Below are 4,949 nucleotides of genomic sequence, written 5' to 3'. Positions count from 1 at the left end.
TGACATTTGCTTTAGTATTAATATGGGGGAAGCTTATGGCAAGATCTTTAACGGATTGAATAATATAAAAAACAAATCATAAAATTCATTATCAACTTGACCATGATTAGAGATAATGTCTTTCCCGACTTTAAGTTAATATTTTTGGGTGATATTTACTTTTGGTTTTATTAGACTATTTTTATTTGTTTTGTTTTTTTATTTTGTTTATTTTATTAGACTATTTAATTGTTTCCAAATTATATTACCAATTCCTTTTGCTTCTGATAAAACTCGAATATAATAATTTGCTTTTGAGAGTAACAATCAGTATTGTGAAAAAAAAACAACAAATAACACTGAATATTGACAGTAGTGGTGGTAAATAGAGGAAGTAGTTTTTGTACAGCTCTCCTGTTGCTGTCTCTCACTGTGTCTGTCTGGCACAGTAATACACAGCAGTGTCTTCAGGCTGCACATTCTGTCCGTTTAGAGTCACTCTGTTGCTGGAAGAGTCTAAGTCGATACTGAACTTGTTTTTTAGTGAATCCTTGAAGTAAGAGCCTCCTGTATATTTCATTCCAATCCACTCCAGTCCTTTCCCTGCAGGCTGTCTGATCCAAGCTGTGAAGTAGCTGCCAACAGAATAAGAGACCTGACAGGTGATGGTCAGACGTTGACCTGGCTGCACAGTCACAGAGGCTGGCTGTGTCAACTGTTCACACTTCACACCTGTTAAAAAAGAAAATGTTTTGTAACAAATGATCAAGTTATACTGCAAAAGAAGACTGCTGACTTTGACAAATCCAGAGAGACTCACATCCAGATGCCAACAGCAGCAGCAGAGCTACAGAAAACATGGTTTATGTTGAAAGTGACGTGCTGTGAACTCCACTGACAGCCTGATGGGAAGTTTTTATAGCTGAGTAACAAGGAAGGTCACTGAGTTTGCATAGAATCAAATACATGCAACAAGCATCAATGTTGGTCTAACTGGAGCCAATAGAAGAGTCTGTTTACTGTTATTATATCTGCAGAGTGAAAACATGCCTGGAAATCACCTCTGCTTTACGTATATTTTCATTATAACTATTCTTAATGTAAATATTAACATGAATCATGGATAATGGAAAACTTATTCATTAAAATAATATTGCTGCAAACACAAATACAGTGACAGCAGCCAGGATCATGTAGATGGTATAAAAACTTAAGTATGATGCTGCTGGTTTGAAGGTTTGCATAAAAGACGATGATGAATAATTTCATGATGAATAACTAAAGTAGTTCACGCATTTATATGTTACTTTCTGTGATTATACCTACATTTTACATCTATCTGTGTCTGATTATGTCAGAAAGAAAACTGTCTTAATCAAATATCATGCTATGTGGTTAATTGTTGCCGGGGTGTTTTGGTTTGTTGTGTAAAAAAAAAATGTAAATGTGCTGTCGTGCTTTTCTGTTCAAAATGTGCTGAATCAAGTTAACACATGACTTTTGTTTAGAGTAGAAAAGTATCAACTATCACAGTATCCAGTGTACATGAGCAGCAGGAGTGTTAAGCTTTAGTTCAGTCCAGAGTTCAAGTGTCAGTTAAGATCAATGAGAACAGCAGATCTGAGTGTCTCCTTTTAGAAACTTGACACTGACTGCCTTCTAGTGATTTTGTGAAAGAATCTGCAATATTTTTTGTCACTCTCATATTATGACTCACTTTAGATTCCACATAATTTACAAACATTAATGTATCTGTAAGTGATGCAGACGCATCATTATTTAGTAACCACTATCCATGAGCAAAATTTATAAATGAACATCAGATTTGATTAGAATATAATGAAGGCTCTAGGCTTTGCTTGATCAGCCAACAGCTTTTTGTGTGGGAGTATAATGAAGAGACACACGATAAAGTTTTTTACAAATTTAATAACAAACTGGCCACAAAACCATCAAGTTCTTAAAATAACTTCAGCACAGAGAAAGCAACACAAAAATAAAATCGCAACAGTTTGGAAGGTTATTAAAACATTTCCAGTCGACAAGAGCTGCAGATCAGCTGCAGCACTCAAGTCTGTGTCCGCCTGAGCACAGAGGAACATTATATTCAAGGAGCTTTTTTACCTGCTGTAATCAGCTGTTCCGCTTCGGGTCTGTGTAAAAACTTAAAACAACAACTCTCGACCCAGTATTTAGCGTAACTCCATCAGCTGTTCACTGTAAACACACCGGTGTAAGTTGGCTGCTATTTCCGAGCAATAAATTACTGACATCAGGCAGACATCGGCGAGACTTGTGATGTATCGCAAACAACGGTGGAAAACAGAGGAGCAGTCATAGAAAAACAGCCGACATGCTGGATTTAAAGCCAGTAGCCTCTATGTCCCTCCACCCAGGCAGTTCACAAGATCAGAGTCCTGAGAGTTCCAGTAATTAGTCCAATTAAGTTAAAAAGTGGGTGTTAATGCCTTTGTTTCTGATTATTGTGTGCATCCATTGAAAGTACGTAAGTCTCATATTATTAAAGTTTGTGTATAATGTCCCCTTTTTTGCTAAATCTTGCTCTTGTTCACTTCAGCTACTGTTGGTCATACCATATAAGCCCAATTCAGACCAAAAGCACACACATACCACTATCTGGACTATTTTTTGACTTGACCCGTCACTTCAGTAGTGGGTGGTGATTTCCTGAAACCACTTGTGAGAAGCCACAGTCAGCTCATCTCTTTATTTCAATCTTTTTGTGTGTGTGTTTTTTTCTATTTGTTTAATGTTCAGTAATAAGATTCCTCAGGAACAGTTTACATGACCTTGTGAAAAAACAAATGTAATGTAACATAATATAAGTGCTATAAAAATAAAAAAAAACATGTAATTAGGCTCTAACAGCTCAAAGAAGAGCACTGTGGGTTTTTGTACAGCTGCTCCACCAACTCCAGTCACTGTGAGTCTCGAGCACAATAATAAACAGCAGAATCTTCAGTCTTCAGACTGTTCATCTGCAGATACAGCTGCTGTCTGCTGTTGTCTCTGGAGATGGTAAACCGGCCTTGAACTGACTGAGAGTAGGATTTGCTGCTACCATCGGTATTAGTCCAGGCAACCCACTCCAGTCCTTTTCCAGGAGCCTGTCTGACCCAGTTCATCCAGGAGCTGCTGAATGTGAATCCAGAGGCTGTACAGGTCAATTTGTGGGATTCTCCAGGCCTTTTAACCACTGGTTCAGATTCTGTCAGAGTTTGACCTTCAACACCTGTTGAGAGGATAGAAAACACCAAAGGAAATGAGCTGGTAATACAGATATAATCTATGTAAAAGTTCAGATAATATCTTCACCTGCCCAGCAGACAGTTAAAAGCAGCAGTCCTGTCCTATAGTCCATCATGTTAAACTGTGTGTCCACTGTTCTCTGTCATCCTCTCTGCAGTCAGATAAGTAGAGGTGGAAGACATCTGAGTTTTGCATTGACTCCTCCTCACAGTGTGGAACTGGATTTGACTTGGATCTCAGTTATTGTTTGGCAAAACCAGAGAATCAATGTTTACTGTACATACTGATTCCTGCAAGAGTTTTATGTTTCAGTATTTATTTGTGCAATACATTGATAAACACATTCTTTAAGTTGTTTATTACACACAGTCTACAACATGTGAAGCGTTTGACAATAATTTATCACTAAATTATATTTTTATTTATTCGAATAGTTTAACAGCTTAACAAATATTTTTTATTATGTTATAATATTGACTTTCTCACAAAGTGTTCATAAGTAAAACAATTTTCAGGAAATCAGAGATTTTGGAGATACAATGTTGATACAAAAGGACTAAAATCTGTCAGAAAAGGAAGTGTGCAGGACTCAGTGGGTTAAAAACAGACAGACACACCAACAACATAAATATATCAGTGGATACACCAGCAAGAATAAAAATAAGAAAACGTTTGATTATATTACAAGACATTGTCCAGTCACACATAAATTCTGTTTTGTTATGTAAAATAAAGTTTGTCATCCTTCCTACAGTCACATTAGTGAAGTTGTAAAACAGTTAGGTTTTGCATTAACACTAAATTTAAAACCTTCCTCAATAAGAATTTCCCTCAAAAGTGGAATTGTGTGTTTTATCAAGTGATAAACAACAATATTAAACATACTCGTAAACTATTATGACAAAAAATCTTGACTTTGCAAAAAAAGGTGAGATTGTTTTTACCCATCTTAATATGACTGCAGGCATAAAATGAAAGTGATATTCATATTACAATGGAGAAAATTCTTACACAAACGGTTCACTTGTAACAACAGGAAGAAAAATAATATTACTATTAATTAGTACTAATGAAAGCCAGACAGGGAAGATTTGTTTTGGAAAATGCCTCCACTGTATATTTAATACAATTTTATTTTACACAAAACATTTTATGTTCCTTTTACCTTTTTCATTGCTAAATATGTCTGTTTCTCCCTGTAACAGTGAGCTGGTGTTGAAGTCATTATTGGTCTGAGGGCTCCTCCTCTGGTGGATTCATGTTACAAGTGTTCAGGCACTGAGGGGTTTTTGTTCCGATGCACAGTCACAGAGGCTGGCTGTGTCAACTGTTCACACTTCACACCTGTGGAGGACAGTGAACAGTGAACTATCAGTGTGCTGTGATCATACTGTCAGTGACTCACAGGATCCAGCAGCAGCAGCAGAGCTACACAGGACATGGTTGGTATTGAAAATGATCTGAGCTTCTCTTCTTCTGCTGCAACTCACAGCATGATATCAAGTCTTTATAGCAGACTGTGAGGAAGTTCACTTTGCATTGAGAAGAACACAGACGGGCTAAAGATCAACTGTTGCAGCTTGAAATTGTCATGTGAACATTTATTTGGCAAATGAAAAGTTATGTATTTATGATTTCATTTTTTCAACAACAAAAATTCTAACAACTCAGTTGAAAACATTCACATTTAGATTATTTAC

At 36.5% G+C, this 4,949-nt stretch overlaps 1 gene segment (V, D, J or C); it reads right to left on the bottom strand.

The window, feature by feature from the left end:
• Positions 1 to 390: 390 nt before the first annotated feature.
• Positions 391 to 930, bottom strand: LOC119887136. The segment is given in 2 exon segments: positions 391 to 711; positions 800 to 930. Coding segments are annotated over 2 exon segments (345 nt in total).
• Between the last annotated feature and the right edge of the window lie 4,019 nt (positions 931 to 4,949).

This window comes from Micropterus salmoides, unplaced genomic scaffold (genome assembly GCF_014851395.1).
Source record: "Micropterus salmoides isolate LMB-PRFRI ecotype aquatic unplaced genomic scaffold, ASM1485139v1 Ms_hic_scaffold_10, whole genome shotgun sequence".
Lineage (NCBI taxonomy): Eukaryota > Metazoa > Chordata > Actinopteri > Centrarchiformes > Centrarchidae > Micropterus > Micropterus salmoides.
Note: the sequence above shows the minus strand (reverse complement) of the source record. Positions and strands in the feature narration are given on the sequence as shown.